The sequence below is a fragment of the Macaca fascicularis genome, chromosome 13, assembly GCF_037993035.2.
Source record: "Macaca fascicularis isolate 582-1 chromosome 13, T2T-MFA8v1.1".
NCBI classification, from domain to species: domain Eukaryota; kingdom Metazoa; phylum Chordata; class Mammalia; order Primates; family Cercopithecidae; genus Macaca; species Macaca fascicularis.
The window spans coordinates 96,650,918-96,672,016 of NC_088387.1; the positions used below are offsets into that span (position 1 = coordinate 96,650,918).

General features: G+C 40.2%; 1 protein-coding gene across 50 annotated transcripts in view; it reads left to right on the top strand.

Moving 5' to 3' along the window:
• Positions 1-21,099, top strand: part of DTNB (dystrobrevin beta) — a 302,620-nt gene that overhangs the window by 83,223 nt on the left and 198,298 nt on the right. For all 50 annotated transcript variants that reach the window (XR_010580546.2, XR_012422596.1, XR_012422597.1 and 47 more), the window contains 2 exons: positions 1,639-1,793; positions 17,709-17,814. Coding sequence is in view for 47 of the 50 variants with exons in the window: in XM_074012198.1 (XP_073868299.1) it covers positions 1,639-1,793; positions 17,709-17,814 (261 nt within the window). In the remaining 3 variants the exon portion in view is untranslated. The remainder of the gene's footprint in view (positions 1-1,638; positions 1,794-17,708; positions 17,815-21,099) is intronic.

Here is a 21,099-nt window from a genome sequence, read left to right on the forward strand (position 1 = left end):
GTTTCAAGTGTATCTTATTTTTCCAGCTACATTGAAAGTGTCTTGGGGGATAAGGACCATCTGTCATATTTCTTTGTTGTGCTTCTAAACACATAACAGTGCTTGCACTTGGATCACATAATAGGAACTTAATATGTATTTGTTAATTAATTTATTTTACTTTCTACTAGGGCCATCTTTTAGTCTCTTGCTGGATTTTTCCCCCCATATGGGTATTTAATATTTTTCCATCAACTGTAACTAGCGGCAATCATGAGAGTTCACACTGAATATTTTCATTCCTTTGGTAATTTCTTCTTTTCTATTGCCTTAAAAATTACCCTGTGGATCAATAACCTAACATTTTATCTTTCTTTAAGTGTGTTTAAAAATTTTTTCACCTGATGCTTCAGTATAAATTCTGCAAAGTTGAACCCAAAAAGTAATGCATATATGTACATTACGTATGTCTGTTAAGTAGGTATAGATGTCTACTATACCTCTTCATTGTGAATATATAAAATGTGAATTTTCTTTTCTTTTTTTTTGGAGACAAGGTTTCACTCTGTCCCAGGCTGGAGTGCAGTGGTGTGATCATGGTATCACGGCTCACTGTAGTCTTGACCTCCTGGGCTGAAGCAGTCCTCCCACCCCAGCCTCCTGAGTAGCTGGGACTACAGGTGCACATCACTATGCCTGGCTAATTTTTAAAATTTTTTTGTAGGGATGAGGTCTCACTATGTTGCCCAGGCTGGATGAATCTTCAAAATGCTGTGTTTGAAAAGTCCTCAGGAAATGATTTTTCTATGCATATTTGGCTTACTAATTTGTTTGTAAAGAAGTTCAATGGATTGAAAAACTGCCTAGTTTTCTACCATTCACATTTCCTTGTCAAATGCTTTTGACTTCTAGTTTTCTTTTACTCCCCAACTATGGATGAGAAGAGAAGAATGATTGGAGACAGGAACTCCCTGCAAGCAGATAAAGTTGTAGTAGTATTACTGGAAGCTTCTTTCTCATCTGCTTGACCTGACTTAATATAAAAATAGGGTCTTACAGTATCAAAGTGTCTTGGAATAGAAGAGTTCAGATGAGTTATTTTTATTCTGCTTTGGAACTCATTAGATAAATATTTTAAATATTCTCTATGGCTCCTTCAGATGTGTTCTTTCACAGGCATGCATTACATCATCAGTACAGAATATACAAGTATAATACAATTTCTCATACCCTATCACCAAGATGCTAATATGTTTATATACTCAATCATACATATGTCTTATATAAACACATGTGGCGATACTAAGAGATGAAGATATGCTGCTGCAAATTCTTCTTGGAACAAAGGTATAAATAAATAAAAGTTATATATCATCTAGTTTTAAACACTCAAAAATAGTAGGGTAGTCATACATTAATGGTTATTTGATTTAATGTTTAGGTAGAATATTAAGTGAGTAGAAGAGAGGGGCCTCGTCTGCAGGGTAGCCACACAGTGTTAATAAGGATGAGAATAGTTTTAATATTAACTAAAAGTCACAATAATTTTATGATACTTTTTTAATGATACTTTTTGTTTGGTATACAAATGACATAGAGCCATTTATAAAAAGCTGATATTTCCTTATAGCTTGACTTTATTTGGTTTTGTTCTCATAGATGTTTTCTCCCAGATGTCAGATTCCAATGGCTTAATGATATTTAGCAAGTTTGACCAGTTTCTGAAGGAAGTTCTGAAGCTCCCAACAGCTGTCTTTGAAGGGCCATCTTTTGGTTACACAGAGCACTCAGTCCGCACCTGTTTTCCACAGCAGGTAAGGACAGTTTTATAGAATCTAGGGCTAGAAGAGCGCTCTTCCCTCTCTTCACCTTCTAACAGATTTTGCCAGATTGCTTCCAGTCTAGTAAGGTCTTGAGTAGGGGAGGAAAAAAGCTTTAAAGGTGGTGGTGGGGAGTGGGTGAGTAAAACCGGCGGGTAAAAATTCACCTGAAAACTCTTTTATGGGGGAACTGGGGGCGGGGTGGGGGGGGTGTCTTTTTGGAAAAAAATGAAATATTTTAAAGAAAAATGTTTAAGAACAAGTGTGTACATTTTTGTTACAGGACATATATTACTTTTTCAGAGGAGTTCTTGAAACCATGAGATAAGGGAATCTTGATATAAAACTATGTAACTGTACTGCGTTGTTTCCTGAGTGCTGGTGACAGGGAACACTATATAGCTCTCACCTGCCAGTATAAAATCCCTCAAGGGTACACTACCATTTTCATGTTAGAAAAAGATGGATTTTATTTCCTTCTGGTGGTTTTGACCGAGAGGCTGGAATGAGTGCGTTCCTGAAATCTTAACCATGCTTCAGAGAACTGTCTACACCTAGTAAATGGATGCTACAGCCAGTGTCCATGCCTCAGCCAGAGGATAGACACTGGCTGCAGCATCCATTTGTTAAGGTAGAGATTAGATAAAAGAAGCTTAATGTTAAACTTACCTAGAAAGTTCTCGAAAGGAATTTAAAAACATTTTGCTAAAACTAATAGGTAAAAAAATTAATGGAAACAGGATATTGACATAGTCTAAAAGTATCTCCCCATAAGATATTTATTAATTACAAAAAGAACATAGTAACTTTGCAGTGGAGAAACTGATCAGATATCACTTTACCAAGTGATCAAAATCCCTATCACCACTAAAGGGATAAACTGATACCGCCTGCCTCCTGATAGGACGCGTTGAGAAGTACTCAATATCGCTTCTCCGGTAACTCCTGCCAAGAAAGCATAAGCTGAATCTCATCCCAAGAAAACATCAGACAAACTCCAATGAAGGAATTTCTACAACCTAACTGGCCTTTACGCTTCAAAAGTGTCAATAATAGGAAAGATTAAAAAAGACGAAGAAATGTTCTACGTAAAAAGAGTTTAAAGAGACGTGAAAAACTGAATGAACTCACAAGCCAGGATTTTCTGTTGCTATAACGGACGTTATTGGGACAATTGGAAAAATCTAAATAAAGTTTATAGACTGGATCATGGTATTGCATCAATGAATGTTAACTTCCTGATTTTGATATTTGTACGTCATTATTTAAGAGCATGTCCTGTGTTTTAAAAAATTTGATCTGAACTATTTAAGGATAAAGGAGCATCCTTCTGCAGTGTTAACATTTGAGGAATCTTGGTTCAGGGAAAATGGGAATTTTTTGGTAATCTGAGAACCTTTTTGTAAGTCTGAAAATTGTTGAAAGATAAAAAGCTAAACTATAAAAGGAACACATTTAAAGGTTTGAGAACTGAAAGGATGTTGTAAGCTAGATCCTCCTGACCTGTGATACTCTGATTCAGAAAAGAACGAAAAACACATACACACATGGCCCCCTCCCCACCTACACACTTTTTTACATTTTAACTTAAGAATTCATGGTTATTTGAATTCAGACTTTCAGTTTTTAGTTTCTTTAGAGGTTATTCAGCTTTAGCATTGAAGGTGGCACCCATGATAATGGAGAATTATTTTTAGTAACATCTGAGGAGATATTCTTCCCAAATTTGCGTACACTTTGCCTGATTGGTTTTGTGCAGATTTGCCTGTATGCACTGTTTATTTTTTCTTTCAGCATAAATGGCAATCAGCATCAGCTTTTAGCATATTAAAAATATCTCTGTGCTTCAGTTTATTCTAATGAAACATAGTTCAGATTTCCCCCCACCCCCACCCTCCAAATACGCGTTTTCAAATGATATGAGGTTATCTGAACATAATCCTGGTACAAGAATGCCCTTCAGGTATTAATGTGCCCTTCAGGGATGTAAGTGAAGATGAGTATGATGAAGTCACAGCTCGGAGCCCCTCTCACTGCTGCTCCTGCTGCTGCCTTAGAGGTATCATCACCTTCCATGGTGGCCCACACAATATTCTGGGGTAATCTTGTGTATGATGTTCACATGGCTTTTCACACAAGATGCTTCCTGGAGGTCAGGCTAAAGTGGATCAAGTTCTGGAATGGTACTCTTAAGCAAAACCGTATTGGAACGGGGAAGGGAATTTACACAAAGAACTATTCAGTGATGAACATTGAGAAATGGATGACAGTTATGTGGGGGTACTAAACCTAATCTTTAATTTAATTGCAACGTGAGTATTCCGATGAGAATCTGGTGTTGGAATAACAGTTTAAAGTGTTGAAGAAATTTTAAAAAGTACAGTTGTTAATTCTAAGAATGCTATCTAGGATTCTGCAAATTAACCTTATGACATACATTTGAACTCACAACGTGATCATTACTTTTTACCTGCTTCATTCATATTCCTGTAAAAAAAATCAATCTGCGTTTTTGTATGTGTCAAATTTGGAAAAGAGAAGTTTATTCCAGTCCATGAAAATGTTAAAAAAAAAAAAAAAACCCTCAGAGGAAATAGAAATCACTCATAGAATATACTGATATATTGACCAAGAAATGAGACAGCTTGGACAAAGTTTCATGCTGCAAGAGTTAAGTTCAATGAGTTTTTCGTTCCTTTTTGAAAATGGGCTTTTCTCATTCAGTTTGTTTTGCTTCAGTATGTGTTTCCTTAATGGGAATCAGATAGAAAACAATGTTGATACAAATTAGAAATTGCGTTGTTTTTTCATATGCACTTTTCCCCAGCATTTTGATGTTCTGTGCTGAACAAAAAAGTGATCACAATTAAAGAGAAAGTATGACTATTTTAAGAAAGAGGGTGAAAATCTTGCAGTACCTTCCTTTAGGGAGAGAAGTGACTGGTTTCAAGGACCCATGAGCTGCTTTGCCTCGTGCAGTGCTGTGATGATGAAGCTGCAGCTGAGTGAAGAGGCTGTGAAGACGTTTTGCTCCTGTGCTCACATGATCGATGGACAGAATTAAGCTTTCCCCTGGATCCAATACCTAGTTTTGATGAAACCGATCTGTTTTGGAAGTTGTGTGCTCGCCTCACGAAGAAGGAAATCAGTGGCTCAGGATTGAAGGTGGAAAGACACCATCTGACAGTGACTTCAGTGCATGCGCCTGGGGGGATTTAGTTGGGCCGATTATTTTGTTTGTCCTCTATTTTTACAAACAAAATAATTTTTGTTTTTACAAAGCCATCTAGATTTTTAGTGGTTGTTCCAACTCTGTTTTCCTCATATGCCTTATGATTTTTAAGTCCACAGTGTTGTACTCTGCACATCTTTTTGTTACAGCATTTTGATGTAAAGAAATTTTAGCTTCTTTCTTAATGTAACACATTACAGCAGAAATTTTTTTTTAATGATATGAAGAGAATTACACATTGGTTTATTTTAATATAGTTTTAATTCTTTTTTAAAACACATTTTTTTTTGGCTTGGAAAACTAACCCAAAATAAAGTCTGTGGATTATGTAATTTAGTTGTTTTTAAAACACAAGAGGTTAATTCAGCAGAACCCATCTATTAGGATAGCTAAAATTAAATACTGATTTCAAGTATTGGTAAAGATATTTGGAACATCCAGTACTCTCAACAAACTGCAAGAAGCCTTGGTGGTTTCTTAATAAAACTAATCTGACACCTCCTCATGACCTAGCAATTAAATTAAAACCTAATCCTAGGTTTTAAGACTTTTCAGGGGTGCTCTTATCAACTATATTCATACTAGCCCCAATCCGGAAGCATCCTGGATGTCCATTATTTTTAAAAAATTGGGGAAAAGTTAATTGAAGAGATAGTATGTCTAGAATTTGCCCCAAAATAATGAAGGTTGGAGGGAAAGTAAAAGCAAAAATGAAACCAAATTAGTCATATGTTAAGAACTGTTGAAGCTGGATAGGTTTTTTTTTTTTTTTTTTGAGATGGAGTCTCACTCTGTTGCCCACGCTGGAGTACATTGGCACAATCTTGGCTCACTGCAACCTCTGCCTCCCAGGTTCAAGTGATTCTCCTGCCTCAGCCTCCCAAGTAGCTGGGATTACAGGTGCCTGCCACCACGCCCGGCTAATTTTTGTATTTTTAGTAGAGATGGGGTTTCACCAGGTTGGCTAGGCTGATTTCGACCTCCTGATCTCAGGTGATTCTCCTGCCTCGGCCACCCAAAGTGCTGGGATTGCAGGTGTGAGCCAATGTGCCTGGCTGGGGTGGGCATATTATACTATTCTCTCTACTTTGATATATTTTTAAGAATTGTAATAATAGAAAAATTGTCATTGCAAATTTGTGATTGTGATTATTATCTGAACATAGTACAGTACTGTTATAGCACCCCAAGACTAATACTTTGGTGAGTAGCCCAGATATATTAACATTCTTCAGGGTTTACAAACTAACTGACTGACTTTCAAGGCTTAAAAGTTACTTAAAATAAGCAGTAAATGTGTTTAAATTTCTCCCCAAAGTTTCAGAACTTTAGGGTTCTGAAAAGTGCAATATTTCTCCTTAGAAAGGAGATGCTATTTGTTATTTATTAGATCTTCATATTGATGGCATCTGTGGCCCGTCTAGAACGGCCACTGCCACAGTGCTGGCTGCATTGGGGGAGGCTGTGGGACAGGGTTGCCTGCTCCATAGAGCTGGCGGGAGCCAGGAACAGGCCGAAGCTCCGCCCTATTCTCAGTTGACAGGGTGGGAGCTTGGCCTTCCCCAGGTGCAGCTGCAGCCAGTCAAGCCATGGCTGCAGACCGGGCATCTCTGCACTGTCAGGGGCCTGGGAAGGCTGCCCTTGCCCCCGCAGGCTTGGAGGTGTCTGCTCCCACTGCCTGGCCTCTCCCTGCTCCCAACGCCTGCTCCAGTGTCAGAGCGAGGCTCAGGCCAAGCTTGGGCACTGTTGCAGCCTGGCCAGGTGTGCACACGCTCGGGGCAGCATTGACATGCCGGCGCCTGCCACCTCAGCCCTCCCAGACTTTGGGCACTGACAGGCATGGGAGGAAAGCCACGGGGGGCTGAGGGCATCTTGGAACTGGCCTGCAGGTGCCCTTCGGCATGAACACCTGGGTGCCATGAACAGTAGGAGGCAGACAGGCCCCTGGGTAGAAGAGCCTGAGTTCCCGGTGAAGCCCCACGTTCAAGCCAGGGACGGTCTGAAGCCTGGGGGTCCGGCTGCCAGTCCTGTGGACTGGAGTGAGAACTTGTGCTTTTTCCAGGCCCACCCATGGCCACCATGGACCAGTCAGCATGTACTTCCTCCCCTTTAAGGCCCATAAAAGCCCTGAACTCAACCAAACTCGAACAAATGACGGGACTACCAGCTGTGGACAGGAGCTACCCACCCCAGAGTCTCCGGTCTGCTAAGAGCTTAAGAGATGATGGGACAACCAGCTGCAGAGAGGAGCTAGCCTGCCAGGGTCTTCTCTCTTCTGAGAGCTGAAGAGACGTCCGGACAACCAGCTGCAGAGAGGACCTACCCACTCCAGGATCTCCTCTCTGCCAAGAGCTGAACACTTGTCGGGACACTCCGACTGTGGAGAGGAGCTACCCACCGCGAGTCTCCTCCAAACTGTTCTGTTGCTCAATAAAGCTCCTCTTTGCCTTGCTTACCCTCCACTTGTCCACATACCTCATTCTTCCTGGGTACAGGACAAGAACTCGGGACCCACAAAATGGCAGGTCTAAAAGAGCTGTAACGTAAACAGGGCTGAAATATACCCCTTGCTTGCCATGTTTTGGACAACAAGAAGAAGAAAGGAGAAAAGAGCTGTACCCCTCTGGGGAGCCTAAACGTAGGAGCTCCCCAAGCCAGGGCTGTAACACCCTCCTTGGGGCTCTGCGGTTCCTGGCATCTCCAAGCTTCTGGGTGCCACCGTGTTCGCTGGTGCCAGCTGTGGAAGTAGCTTGCAGTACGCCTGGTCCAGTGCAGCCTCACAGAGAGCCACCGCCCGCGCTGGTGCCTGGAGCTGCCTGCTCCCCCTCAGCTGGAATGCCTGGCTGTGCGTAGTGGCCGGACCCCACACTCCCTCACACTCCCTTCACTGCTCTGCGCCTGGCTCACCCTTGGCAGGCGTGGGATCCAGGCTGATAGTGTGAGCCAAGTGCAGCCTGCCAGGCCAAGTGGGTGGAACGAGTCCAGTGGGCCCAAGCAAAACTCGGGCAAAGGTGCCACGGGCCACAGAGATTTCCAGCGGAAAAACATCACCCCAGGAATCCTGTAACAATATTGACTTTAGTTTGAAGAGTTCAACCCATCTTGCAGGCAATTTTTAATTTGATGCCTATCTTTATGAAAAGGAAACCTGAGGCTGGGCACCGTGGGCTCATGCCTGTAATACCAGCAGGCCGAGGCGGGTGGATCACCTGAGGTCAGGAGTTCAAGACAGCCTGGCCAACATGATGAAACCTTGTCTCTACTGAAAATACAAAAATTAGCCAGGTGTGGTGGCAGGCGCCTGTAGTCCCAGCTACTCAGGGGGCTGAGGTAGGAGAATCGCTTGAACCCGGGAGGCAGAGGTTACAGTTAGCCAAGATGGCACCACAGCACTCCAGCCTGGGCAACAGAGCAAGACTCCATCTCAAAAAAAAAAAAAAAAAAGAAAAGGAAAAGAAACCTGAATAAGCAAAGAATGGAGAGAGAGGGAGGAGAAATGAGCAGATAGGAGAGTAGATAACGTTCTTACAATCAATGTATGCAGGAGATACTGTTGGTAACACTTTATTTGACACCATGCCACATTTCCGTTGATTCACCGAGGCGGTGGCAATTGTATAAAAATGGGATTATACTATTGCTGGTTAATTTTAAGAATAGCAAGAATATTTCATGCCTGGAGGTGTCCTCTGATTACATTTGACAAAATACTCTCTCCAGCTATGTAGTGAAATGACTTTTCTCCTCGCTTTGAAGTGAGACATCTTCTGGATGTTCTGACTTTGTTTTCCTGGACATTGAATAGAGTTTGGCAAGCATTGCCTGGCACGTGTATCTATATGTGTTATTTCATAGGTATTCTAATTAAGGAGATTTTATAATCTCCATTAGCAGCCCTTTGCTACTGTGTACTTTGGTGTGGATTAGTAGTGTTTCGTTGATTTGAAGATACTTTTTCACATCTTAATATTTCTGATGTCGAGATACATAGCCAATGATACCTCACACCATTGCAGTTGGTTAGGCCGTGGTTATGATGGGCTGTCATTTCCTGCACATGCGTGAACTTGATCATAGCTGATCATTTGTTGTCACTTCAACTGAGTTGTGTCCACTTTTGGCACTACATGTGTTGTCATTTAAAATATTCTTGGAGGCCGGGCACAGTGGCTCATGCCTTTAATCCCAGCACTTTGGGAGGGCAAGTCTGGCAGATCACAGGGTCAAGAGATCGAGACTATCCTGGCCAACATAGTGAAACCCCATCTCTAATAAAAATACAAAAATTAGCTGGGCATGGTGGCATGCACCTGTAGTCCCAGCTACTCAGGAGGCTGAGGCCAGAGAATCACTTGAACCCAGGAGTCAGAGGTTGCAGTGAGCCGAGATCATGCCACTGCACGATCTGCCAGCCAGTCTGGCAATAAGTGGAGACTCCGTCTCAAAGAAAAAAAAAAAGTTCTCAGAAGAGTATACTGGGATTTGGCATTAAACACAATGTTGTTATAAACGCAGAAAGGCATGGACAGAATAGAGGGGAATGTTTCACTAACACTGGATGTTAGTGAAACAAATATTCAGCATTGGAGGAATTCTGTATTATTTTGCAAAGCAACAACCAGGTGCTTTATAGAGCCTTTTTTTTTTTTTTTTTTTAAATGAGGCTTTATAGAGCCTTTTTAAAAAGGAGGATATCCCCAAATAGATGAAGCTGCATTTTTTTTTATTACTGAGATATAACCAAAATAATTTCTTGTCACACTAAAGCATTGCATCTGAAGGTAGACTAAACTGCCAAGTTCCCCTGAATAGATGAAAGGAATTTCAGTTCATCAAGAGGCTGGTGTGACCAATTCACATGTCAGGAAGGATTATGGTTAATTAAGTCATTGAGTTAGTTTAATTGGCTGAGTGCTTTTCTTTCTTAAGGGTAGAAAAAAAAATAATGGTGTATCTTACAAGTGATCTTATAAGTGCATCTTAGATGGGATGAAATACAGGGTGTAGAATGGGTTTTATTATGATCAGGTCTCTATAGTAATGAGGCCTGTCTCACTAGCATAATTAGATTGAACAAAATTGTAGAGACCTAGAAGTGAGGTTTTGTTCCAGTTGGGCCTGTGAAGGAGAGAGTGTCTTACTAAATGAATCCTTACATAGAAATGACAAGTGGCTTCAAGATTGTTTTCTTTTTAGAAAAGGATTTTTGTTAGCAGTACTTGCTGTCCACATGCTCTCGGAAAGCACCCCCAGCTTCCCCACTGATGATTCATGAGCTGAAAGAAGTTCCCCAGCCTGTGGGATGTGGGGCTGTTGGTCCAGGCCCTTCTTGGTGTTCATTGGTGGCACAGTCCAGTGTGCAGTCCCGTTCTGGACTTGCGACGTCTCCTCTGCCTTACTGCCTTATGTATGACTCACTAGTACTCAAATAAAGCAGAAAAATTCATCACCCAAAAAACAAAGGACCCTGGTCTCCTCGTCACTTTATTCAGTGGCTCAGTGGCAGCCTCAGGAAGAGGAGTGTGCTTTCTCAGATGCTGCTTTTATTATTCCTTTCAATCATAAGCAAATTTGAGTTTAAATCATCATTTTGCAATGCAGCTCTGTTGATGTCCTTATTTTTCATAAAAAACTTGACTCACTCCTCATGACCTGCTGGATAAGGTTCTTATCATGACGTCATGGCTCTCACCAATCCAACCACAACCTGTGTTTTCACCTCCATTCCTGACTGCTCCCGCTCTACCCCATCCCTCGCCTATTCCTACCCTTAGCATACCATGGGATCTGTCGCCACAGGGCCGTGAGGTTGCACTGTTTAAGTCCCCCTCAGCATTGTGGGAAAGCATCTGTCTCTCCATAGCCTTGCCAATGGCACATGTTTTTTTTTTTTTTGAGATGGAGTCTCGCTGTGTCGCCCAGGCTGGAGTGCGGTGGCCGGATCTCAGCTCACTGCAAGCTCTGCCTCCCGGGTTTTTACGCCATTCTCCTGCCTCAGCCTCCCGAGTAGCCGGGACTACAGGCGCCCGCCACCTCGCCCGGCTAGTTTTTTGTATTTTTTAGTAGAGACGGGGTTTCACCGTGTTAGCCAGGATGGTCTCGAACTCCTGACCTCGTGATCCGCCCGTCTCGGCCTCCCAAAGTGCTGGGATTACAGGCTTGAGCCACCGCGCCCGGCCAAGGCACATGTTTCTAACTTTTGAATTTTTGCCAATCTGATGGGTGAGAAATGTTATCAGTGTAGTTTTGATTTGCATTTCTCTGGTTTTGAGTGACCTGTTTTGAGTGAGTCAGAGTAGTCAAACTTTTTGTTTATATTCTTCGTTCTCACTGAAATGCCAGTAACCCCTGACTTTCTGTCTCTCCTCCAAAAAAGGCTTCAGATTCCACATCCCAGTGAAAATGTGCCTCCTTCTTTGATGTTTTTAATCTTTCACCCTAGGATTGTGTCCTCTTCTCTACTCCCATAACATGTTACCTACAGCTCAGTTATGCCCTGAAGGGAGGGACCTTGCTGTCCTTCAGCTTTCCATCCCCAGTGACTGACAGTGTCTGGAAAACAATGGATGCTTACTATTTCCTGGATTAATTGAATGATTTTTTAAACATTGTTTTTTGAGACAGAGTCACGCTCTGTCGCCTGGGCTGGGTGTAGTGGTGCGATCTCGACTCACTGCAACCTCCACCTCCTGAGTTCAAGCAATTCTCCTGCCTCAGCCTCCTGAGTAGCTGGAATTACAGGCAGCTACCACTGCACCTGGCTAATTTTTGTATTTTTAGTAGAGACGGGGGTTTCGCCATGTTGGCCAGGCTGGTTTCGAACTCCTGACCTCAGGTGATCCACCCGCCTCAGCCTCCCAAAGTGTTGGCATTATAGGTGTGAGCCATCACACCCGGCCGCCTGACCTTAATTGAAGGATTTTAAATTAAGTGTGACATGAGAAAATTAGTAATTTTGGTTTGAATTCTAATTGAAAGCTTAAACTTCATAATGTACTTGCATCCTCCTTGTTTTCATCAATATTATTCCATGATTTTCTCAAAGGAAATAATCTTTGCAATGAGAGAAATACAATATTTCAGAATATTTGAAGTTTTCCTAATCTTTCCTTTATCCATAACAAATAAAAATATCTCTAATAAAAAGCACAGTAACATTATATTATTTTGTCATTATAAGTTACTCTTATTTTCAGAGTCCAAAATAAATCTGTGATTTGGGGAAATTCAGTGTGAGAATAATTGAAAGGCTGCCCCTTTCAGTTACAACAGCTGTAACTCTGATTAATGTGTGTTTGCCCTTGTCAGATAAAATATCTCTATAACTATACTCAGAAGTTTGCATAAAAATGTTTTAACCTGAAAACTTTAGCAGTGTCCCTTTCAAGACAGTTAACTAAATGTCATCCATTGTTTAAATGATAAGGCAATGGGTAAATATTTATATGTTGCACATAATAGGAGTTTTTGTTGGAAATGATGAAGTTGGAGACTGTAGCAATGATGATCTATTGCTAAATTATTTTACTTTCTCATGTTATTTTATTGATACTGGATTTTTCATTTTTAAGGGGTTACTCCTCTCCCCTTTTAAAAATGAGAAGAGGTAGTCAAGGGTGGAGGAAGGGAAGTGAGAATGGCCTATAGGGTAATAGTTGTCAGTCTAGATTAGAGTAACAGAGAGCAGCAAACAGAAACACTTGTTTCTAAGAAAAAATATGAGACTGCGTCCAATGATAAAAGCAGTCTGTGTTTTATAGAGGGAGGCATAAATCATGGTAGTTTCACTCAGTGGATTAGGTAGCTGTTAAAAGGATTAGAAATGAAGAATTTGTACAAAACAAAATGTTTAATAGGTTAAGTGAAAAAATAGATGATATATTTATATCTATTCTGTTCACAAGTATGTAGAAGTATATATACATCTGGAGAGAAACAGAGAAAAATGAGAATTGTGGGAATGCATGATTTACATTTTATTATAGTTTGTATTAATATTAAGCTCTTAAAAATAAGGAAAAATGCAAAGAATGTGTTCAACTCAAGAGCAAAAACAAAATAAAAAGATAAGGGACAAAAAGAACCAACCTACCTTTCATAAAATTATTTATTGAGTCCTGGAATTCTGGAGATGGGAAACCTCTCCTAACAGGTCTCAAAATTTTTGGTCTCAGGACCTCATTATACTGTAAAAATTATTGAGGACCCCAAAGAGTTTTTATTTATATGGGTTAAATCTGTCAATATTTCCATATTAGAAGTTAAAATTGAGACTGGGCATGGTGGCTTACGCCTGTAATCCCAGCACTTTGAGAGGCCAAGGTGGGTGGATCCCTTGAGGTCACGAGTTCAAGACTGGCCTGGCCAACATGGTGAAACCCCATCTGTACTAAAAATACAAAAATTAGCCGAGCGTGGTGGCGCACACCTGTAGTCCCAGGTACTTGGGAGCTGAGGCAGGAGAATTGCTTGAACCTGGGAGGTAGAGGTTGCAGTGAGCCAAAATCTAGCCACTGTACTCTAGACTGGGCAACAAAGCAAGACTCTGTCTCAAAAAAAAGAAAAAAAAGTTAAGAAATAAAATTAAGTCACTTAAAATAACATTGATGAACCTATTATATGTTAATATAAATAACATTTTTATGAAAAATAACTATTTCAAAACAAAAATTTAGTGAGAAGAGTGCCATGGTTTTATATTTTTGCACATCTTTAATATTTGCCTCAATAGAAGACACATGGATTCCCATATTTGCTTATCCATTCAATCTGTTGTGATATGCTGTTTTGGTTAAAATTTGGAAGAAAATTTGGCCCCAGACAGCTATATAGTTGGGAAAGGGAGAGTCTTTTAATAGCCTTTTCAGATAATTGTGGCTTTGTCACATTGTCTCTGGAAAACCTCACTGTATACTTTTGAGAGAATGAGATTGAAAAAGACCAATAATGTCATAGTATTATTATGAAATACTCCAAAACTCCATGAAAATGTTTAAATACCTTCCAGGGGTCCCCTGATCACACTGAGAACTGCTATTTTAGCACTTGAAAGATGAGAAAACTGAAACTCAGAGATGTTCAGTGATTTTTTCCAGATTACTTGGTTGGTGGATGACGGAGTGCTTGGACATGGCTTTGCTAGGTTCATTCCTCGTGTTTTTGGAAAATGTCACATATGATGTGACTTTAGGACAACTTTTGGAGATTGATCCTGAGTTTATTTATGAGTCTTCTGAGATACCAAAATCTAATTCTACCTTGTCATCTTGAAGATTTATGAAAAACTCCATGGCTGGGTGCAGTGGTTCACGCCTGTAATCCTAGCACTTTGGGAGGCGGAGGCAGGCAGATCATGAGGTCAGTAGATCGAGACCATCCTGGCCAACATGGTGAAATCCCGTCTTACTAAAAATACAAAAATTAGCTGGGTGTGGTGGCACGTGCCTGTAAACCCAGCTTCTTGGGAGGCTGAGGCATGAGAATTGCTTGACCCAGGGAGTCGGAGATTGCAGTGAGCCAAGATTGGGCCACTGCACTGCCCTCCAGCCTGGCGACAGAGTGAGACTCTGTCTCAAAAAAAAAAAAAAACCTCCATGGTAGGCAAATCAAAACTTTTTAGAGAAAGTAGTATTATAAAAAGGTAATTTTTAACACATGTAAGCTATAGAAATATTAAACTTTGTGAGCCAAGATCGCGCCACTGCACTCCAGCCTGGATGACGAAGAAAGACTCTGTCTCAAAAAAAAAAAAAAAAAAGAATAAATTTATGACAAAGGATATGATACATTTAATTTTGTTTGCCACTTTTTACTAGCTAAAAGTTTTCTAGCATCTTCTTCTATCTCAATAATTTTATTATATGTATGTGTATATATACATATATACACATATATATTTTTTATATATATGTGTGTGTGTGTGTATATATATATATATATTTTTTTTTTTTGAGATGGAATCTCACTGTGTCACCCAGGCTGGAGTGCAGTGGTGATATCTTGGCTAACTGCAAACTTTGCCTCCTGGGTTCAAGCTATTATCCTGCCTTAGCCTCCCAAGTAGCTGGGATTACAGGCACCCACCACCACACCCAGCTAATTTTTGTATTTTTAGTAGAAATGGGGTTTCACTATTTTTGCCAGGCTGGCCTTGAACTATCTGGCCACCTTGGCCTCCCAAAGTGCTGTGATTACAGGTGTGAGCTGCCACACCTGGCCAATCTCAATAATTTTAAATAGACAGTTTTGACTTTATCTTGATCTGTTGGTTATTTGCACGTCCATAGAGGCATTTTCCATATCTGTTCCTCTATTCAAATGTTAGGTGGCATTATGGTTTTTAATGTCATTCTCTGGTTCCTCTCATATTCCACCAAGGTCTCAAACAAGAGTATTCTTGGATCCTGAGATGGAAAACACTTAGGATAACCTTTCTTTAGCCTATTCGAGTAGGCACTTCTCACGCTTCACCATCAGTGCTCAGTGATATGTAGCGGCCCTTTGAATGGCAGCTCCATACCGCCAATTGTTCTGTCAGCCCTTTTGCATAGCTCTCAGCTCCTCCCACCCCCAGAGTAGTTCCATATTAGAAGTTAAATTGAGGAACTGTCAAATTACTTAACTACTTCCTGCTGGCCTGCAGGCTGTCTGGAGGTGAGACTGTCCCTTGGCTCTCTTGTCTTTTCCAGATTTTTATTGCACAGCTTCTTTCCTGTTGTGCCTTCTACTCTACCTCCCTTTTCTATTCCCCATTTACCAGTTTCTTATTTTAAAGATTATTCTCAATAAGAATGACCTCAGTTTACATATACTGGAATCAAGATTCTCTCAGTTGCCAGAAAGATGCAGAGGAATAAGTCTGTCTCGTCTCGAGCCTTGTGAGATAGGAACTCTTTTTGTTTTTTGTTTTTTGTTTTTGAGATGGAGTTTCGCTCTTTTTGCTCAGGGTGGAGTGCAGTGGTGCGATCTTGGCTCACTGCAACGTCCGCCTCCCGGGTTCAAGCGATTCTCCTGCCTCAGCCTCCTGAGTAGCTGGGATTACAGGCGCCTGCCACCACGCCCAGCTAATTTTTGTATTTTTAGTAGAGATGGGGTTTCACCATGTTGGCCAGGATGCTCTCGATCTCTTGACTTCGTGATCTGCCCACCTCAGCCTCCCAAAGTGCTGGGATTACAGGCGTGAGCCACTGTGCCCGGCCAAGACAGGAACTCTTTTTGGGAGGGTCCGGTGGTGGGTCCAATGGCAGCCCTGGGGGCCTCCGTCCTTCAGGCTAAGCACCACAGTGTCTTCACTCCTTGCTTCTGGTTTGTGTTAAATATATATTTTTAGTGGTAAAAATCAGAGTTATTTTGTAATCAGCCAGCAATATCTTTAGGTCAGCCCTAACCAATTTTATCTTTTCTACCTTCCCCCCTTTAAACGTTGTAAGGGGAAATGCCCATATGTTTTATATCCTGTTCTTCACATTAAGAAAGTTGTGGGGCTGGGAACACAGTTACTTGGGAGAGAGCAAGGTGAAATTCTGGGTACGCTTTTGGCTTCACCCCAGACCCCATCCTGCCTCTGAGTGGTGGGACCAGGACATGGAGGAGGCAGCCAACGGCCATGCACCTGCTGAGTGTGTGTCCTGTTGTCTGAGCTCTTCTTTTGGAACAATTTGAAGCGAGGTTTTCATGTCTGGGTTACGGTCATGGAACTCTCTTGTTGAGTTGGGTGACCCTGGACTTTCAGCTCCTTTTTCCTTTTTCTTTGGAGCTGGAAAGGTATCATGTGGGCTGGAGAAAATAAAAAGAAAATTCATTAATTTGAAATACTGTGGAGAATTTGTTCTCTCTATATTATATAACTCTATTTCTATCTTATCTTTCTAGACTGCTTTCTAATTTGGTGTCTACGTGGGACATATTATTTCAGTGTTTCATATACAGTGGAAGCTTACTATATATTTGTTAAAAAGAGAAATAAAGATAGAACAGACAAATGCAGTCTAGCTAGGGCGATGGTATAACAGGAGCATTGTGATGGGCATTTGGACATGTAGGTTCCAATCTCATCCTTATCATAACTACCTCTGTGATTTTATCAAATTATTTAAGCTTCTCTTTTCTGTTCTGTAAATGAGAAAGTTGTTAAATGATGTCTAGGTGTTTGCCCTTCAAATTACGACTATTTTTTCAATAGTTACTTATCAGATACATGTCAGGCACTGTTAGGAGAGCTAGAAATATGGTGGACAACCAGCCACAGTGCCCGCTCTCGTTGATGTTGCTTTATACTCGGGTGTGGGCTGTCTTCTCTCCCCCACTGGGTAGCAGAAATAGTAACTCGAAGGACAGTCTTGGATTTGTGTCTGATTTGGGCCAGGCCACTACAAAACCTTTAAATGCTTTATTTTCCTGTCTGTAAAGTGAAGATAGTCATTTCTAACCTAGTTTACCTTATATAGTTGACTAAAATAAAATAATGTATGTGGAAATACATTTAAATATACTAATAGTAGTAGTGTAAAGTACAGCATGTAGTAGTGTCTGTAGAAATGTGAAATATTTTATTTTGCTGTGAAATTTACCATATAATTCACTAAAGCTTGGATGGGAAAAATCCTAAATTAACTTAAACTTGGAGTTTGGAAATTGTTTAAAAATTTAAAGTATATTTGTTTTTCTTCTTTTTACAGAGAAAGATAATGCTAAATATGTTTTTAGACACGATGATGGCTGACCCTCCTCCCCAGTGCCTTGTCTGGCTACCTCTCATGCACAGGCTTGCCCATGTTGAGAATGGTAAGCAGAACTTTTATTGTTCAATTCCTCATGCCGTAGAAAGTATAGGAACTGATTATTTGCAATGTCCTTAGCTATTAATATCATTGAAAATTACAGTTGACATTTGCTGTCACTCTGTCATTTGATTTTGTGGTTTTGGCTTTCAGAAGAATATTTCTTTCAAAAAAGGGAGGATACTTACTACTTTTTTTTTTTTTTTTTTTTGAGACAGAGTCTCACTCTGTTGCCCCGGCTGGAGTGCTGTGGTACAATCCTGGCTCACTGCAACCTCTGCCTCCCGGGTTCAAGCGATTCTCTCATCCCAGCTACTTGGGGGGAGGCTGAGGCAGGAGAATCGCTTGAACCTCGGAGGTGGAGGTTGCAGTGAGTTGAGATCGCGCCACTGCACTCCAGCCTGGGCAACAGAGTGAGACTCTGTCTCAAAAAAAAAAAAAAAAAAACAAAAAAAACAAGAAAGGATACCAAGAAGTCATATCAGGTCATACAACTTGAACTATAGACTTTTCTTGCCTAAGATTCCAGATGATAGTTTTCTGTTTGAGCCCAGCTGCTTTTTAGCCATTACTTCCGGTTTCCTCTTTGATTTATCAAACTCATAGCTCTAAAAAACTGTATATATGCTATATCAGCTGCTAAAACTATAATTATTTTGGAATAATTTAAAGAAAAATAGCCAAGATATAATTTAACAGTGGGTTCCCTTTTTTCCCCCATTTTTTTCCTTTAACATTTTGCCTTGAAACTCTTCTTGGTGTCCCTCCCAGTAATTTGACATAAATCTTTGTTTTGCTTTGAGTTAAAATAGTCCTTATCTCTTAGTGACTTCTTAATTTTTCCTGCTTTTGCCATCAGTTTATCTCCTCCTTTAGGTTGTTGGAGTTTGTTAAAGGGAAGGCCATCGCTTTTCTAGTAACCTTCCCTCTCTCCAGGCTCTTGCCTTTCTTCATTCCTCAAAAGAGAACAAGGAAGAGCCAAGAGTCCGCTTTTAATAAACGTCCATACTGTTTTTATTTTCTTGCTCTCATATCCATACTTTAAAATAAATTTTTCTCAGCCTTTTACCCAACTATGGCTTTAGTTCACAAGTACCTCAGATTAAGGATTCATTTCTTAAAGGACCAGACTCTCTCTAGACTAAAACAGCACAATTTTTAAAACAAGATTATTGGATAGATTTAAATTTTGGAGAGCAATGCTTTTATAGCCTTGTTTTAATAGTTTTATGTTCAATTGATTTTCATAAAATCATTTTGTATTTGCTATACCAAGTAGAAAGAGCCTCACTTGTCAAGATATATAAGATATATTATTATCCATATGCCTATGAACATTTTATTGTGACTTTTATGAAGTATATAATTTATTGATTACATTCTTAATGTATGTGGTTTGTAGTATTTTTATCAGAGACAGAAATGTTATAAAATAATTAAAATATCTAGAAATAAAAGGTTACCTATCACACTAATATTTTTCAGTATGTCAGTTTTAATGGTGAGAAACAAATTATAAAATTATGGTATTTATGGTTTTTTTTGGTTTGGGCTTTATGAAGTTCATCATGAATTATATTGACATTATATTGACATAACTATGCATAAGGAGAAATATTTATTCACGTAAGCAAAAGTTGCACTTTATACATTGATTTACTAATCCAAGTGTATGGTATATAAGAAGGTAACTACTAAGTGATGCACTTTACCAAAATAATACTTTTACCAGAACCTGAACAGTCCTTCTCTTTCTTATTTATAATTGACCCAACACACTTGTTAATTTTTTCATCATTCTGGTTCTCTACTTTTCCACCTGTCACCCATTCCACTGACTAAGGATTGGCTCTTGACTGGTTTGGAAGAGAACACAGGAGAATCACATAGACATATTTGTTCAACCCAAATTATCAGAATGTATTTGATAATTTAATACTAACATACATATATCTTTTAATATTAACCTAAATTACTTAGAACTATAAATACTGGCTGCACAGATGTTGACCTCATTGACGTTTGCTGAGATTGAGGGAGACCTGTTCTCTGGAGGAACTACACTAGGCTGTATAGTTAATTTGAACACATGCTCTTAATTAGCATTTCCAGCATTCCTTAGAAACACTTTGATGGCAAAAAACTGAATTTCTTAGAAGAAGTAATATCCTTTGGATTTCTCATTATTGAGTTTAGTTTTCTTTTAGTCCCTAGTGATAATGTTATATAATCTTGCTATATAGTTTTTCTCACCTCATACTCAAATGTTTTTTGAGTCTTGATTCACTAGTTAATATATATTTTTGGAAGCAGGTCTAGAAGTCCCTATAATTGAAATAAGATTGTGGTCTTATATATATAATGCTAGAAAGAGTTGTTCAGTGAAGATTTGAGTATTCTATCCCTCTTTTCATTTTCTTTTTTTGTTTTGTTTTGTTTTTGAGACGGAGTTTCGCTTGTTGCCCAGGTTGGAGTGCAATGGTGCGATCTTGGCTCACTGCAACCTCCGCCTCCCAGATTCAAGCAATTCTCCGGCCTCAGCCTCCCGAGTACCTGGGATTACAGGCACACACCACCATGTTCAGCTAATTTTATATTTTTAGTAGAGATGGGGTTTCTCCATGTTGGTCAGGCTGGTCTCAAACTCCTGACCTCAGGTGATCCTCACGCCTTGGCCTCCCAAAGTGCTGGGATTACAGGCGTGAGCTACCACGGCTGGCCTATCCCTCTTTTCTATTAACTTCCTTTTCTTGCGTTCAGAGTTGAATTGTCAGAGAAAACAATTATGCTACCAACATTTAAAAGTATAAATAGTGATCTGTAACATACAGTTGTGTATTGCCCTTGATAGTACACTGGAATGATTAGATTAGAATCAGTAGTCTGTGTTGAATTTTTTTTCTGATGTCTTAAATCTTTTCTTTTCTTTTCTTTTTTTTCTAGTAAATGGTTAGTTAGACTAGCAGACAATTTAGATTCTTTAGTTGTAATTGTGTTTTGTTTTGTTTTTGAGACAGAGTCTTGCTCTGTCACCCAGGCTGGAATGCAGTGGCGTGATCTCCACTCACTGCAACCTCTGCTTCCTGGGTTCAAATGATTCTCGTGCCTCAGCCTCCTGAGTAACTGGGATTACAGGCATGTGCCATCATGTCCAGCTAATTTTTTTGTAATTTTAGTAGAGACAGGGTTTTGCCATGTTGTCCAGGCTGGTCTCGAACTCCTGGTCTCAAGTGATCCGCCCACCTCAGCATCCCATAGTGCTGGGAGTACAAGGGCGAGCCATCGCATC